General features: G+C 46.3%; 1 protein-coding gene across 1 annotated transcript in view; it reads left to right on the top strand.

Annotated features, from left to right (window-relative positions):
* The window catches only part of ccndbp1 (cyclin D-type binding-protein 1), a 7,682-nt gene that overhangs the window by 2,766 nt on the left and 2,730 nt on the right, over nt 1-2,186 (top strand). Inside the window, exons 7-8 of the mRNA XM_008321196.3 lie at nt 580-836; nt 1,428-1,488. Coding sequence (XP_008319418.1) covers nt 580-836; nt 1,428-1,488 — 318 coding nt within the window. The remainder of the gene's footprint in view (nt 1-579; nt 837-1,427; nt 1,489-2,186) is intronic.

The following is a 2,186-nucleotide window of genomic DNA, read 5'->3' as shown; positions in this document are numbered from 1 at the left end:
ATGACTCGTGACTTCACTTGGACTCGAGCCCTTTGACTCGACAAGACTTGATACTTTCTCCAAAACCCAAAGATTATAAAGTAAGTTATTGAGGAGCGCTCTATATCTCTCATTGTGTACGTGTGTGCTGTCGGCACAACATCCAATCAAATTAGACCCACGTTGTTTTGACGAGATAATATCGAGCCAATCAAATTGCGGGACAACCAATGAGAAAGAGCTGTCGAACAACGCGCCGGTTAGAGAAAATGAGACCAAAGATCGCGTTGTTCGGATTTAAAAACTACGAGATGGTCAACAAAAAAAGGAGTGGGAGTGAGTGGAAGGACTCGAAAAAGGACTCGAAAACAGAAACGGCAGGACTTGGGACTCGACTTGACACTTTTCAGTCCTGACGACTCGACTCGGACTTTGCCTGTTTGGACCTGAGACTTGATTCGGACTTGAGTGCAAAGACTTGAGACTTGATTCGGACTTGAGTGCAAAGACTTGAGACTTGCTCGTGACTTGCAACACATGGTAAAAATATGGAACACGGTACGATACAAAAAAACGAACTGATCTCACTCCTGTCTCCAGGCCCTGTCTGAGGCTCAGGATCCGTTCAATGACGTCCTGGACGACGTGGACGCAGACGAGCCCCGAGACAACCAGGACACCTACTGGTCAGAGAAGGACCGGCGTGTGATTGGCCCCTGCCAGGGGCTCATGAAGGCGTCGGCAGCGTGCATCAGGAAGCTGACGTCGGCGGTCAGGGCCAACGGTGATGTCACCACGGCTCAGAACCTGTCCCAGCTGGATGACCTCGCTGATGTCGTTAAGGAAATAAGTCCTGGGTGGGCACACACACACACACACACACATACATGTTTTGTATCTATTACATCAGTGTTTGAGTACAGTGGGGCTTCAAGATACAAGCGTTTATTCCGTTCCACAACTGCACTTTCCCCCATTAAAAATGAACTAAAAAACCAATGAATTCCTTCCAGCCCCCAGAAATATACTATTAATAAATTAAATTAAAATCCGCCCTAACATCAAAAACATAGATATAAACAAATATGTTGATAATATAAATTCATAATAAGGAAAAACATTTGATATCATTGTTATAAAAATGGGTCAAAATAACCCAGCGAGGGACGGCGAACGTGACGGCGTCGAGTGGGAAAAAAATGGAGCTCGGTTGGAGCGCGATGTTTTCTGGTATCGGGAGGAGGGGAAAATCTTGCAAAAGTTGCTTACTCATAACTTGCATAACCACCGTACAGCTGACAGGGATCCCTGTTCTAACCAGCATCAACAGTCGGGCTTAAACCGTCCTGGACCTTCTCTGTTCTGTGGTTCTGTACGCCTCTATGTTCTTCTTCTTGTGATTTTCTGCACTCAAATTGACCCTGTTTCTTTTTTCCCCCCCCCCATAGTGTCGATGATCTGGCCCTGTGTCTGTACCCCCCCATGGACTACAGTGGAGTAGAGAGCAATGTAAGACGAACACTAATCCACAGCTGACTTGACTTTGACACAGCTTTATTAAATGTCGATGAGGTTTGGCTGCAGTCATGTGCACGTGTCTAGACCACAGTGACTCATTTGTTTTTTTTTGGTAAGAGATTTTTCTGCGCAGCAGAGCGTAAACAGGGCCGGACCATGAGCACACAGGCTTTCTTGTGTTCGGAGATTACAGTTGAATTCTTTTCTACTGTTTTTCTGTAGTCCCGTGGCAGAAGGACTCCACCCTAAAATATTTATCTCCTGATACAAACAGTGCTGTACCTAACATTAGCTCTGGTGTCTGTACCAGGACTCACGTAGCTAACATTAGCTCTGTTTTCTGTACCAGGACTGTTGTAGCTAACGTGAGTGTTGGCATCTGTACCAGGACTGTTGTAGCTAACATTAGCTCTGGTGTATGTACCAGGACTGCTGTAGCTAACATTAGCTCTGGCGTCTCTACCAGCACTCTTGCAGCTAATGTTAGCTCTGGTGTCTGAACCAGCACTCTTGCAGCTAATGTTAGCTCTGGTGTCTCTACCAGCACTCTTGCAGCTAATGTTAGCTCTGGTGTCTGAACCAGCACTCTTGCAGCTAATGTTAGCTCTGGTGTCTCTACCAGCACTCTTGCAGCTAATGTCAGCTCTGGCGTCTGTACCAGCACTCTTGCAGCTAATGTTAGCTCTGGT

The sequence above is a fragment of the Cynoglossus semilaevis genome, chromosome 11, assembly GCF_000523025.1.
Source record: "Cynoglossus semilaevis isolate Cse_v1.0 chromosome 11, Cse_v1.0, whole genome shotgun sequence".
Lineage (NCBI taxonomy): Eukaryota > Metazoa > Chordata > Actinopteri > Pleuronectiformes > Cynoglossidae > Cynoglossus > Cynoglossus semilaevis.
Note: the sequence above shows the minus strand (reverse complement) of the source record. Positions and strands in the feature narration are given on the sequence as shown.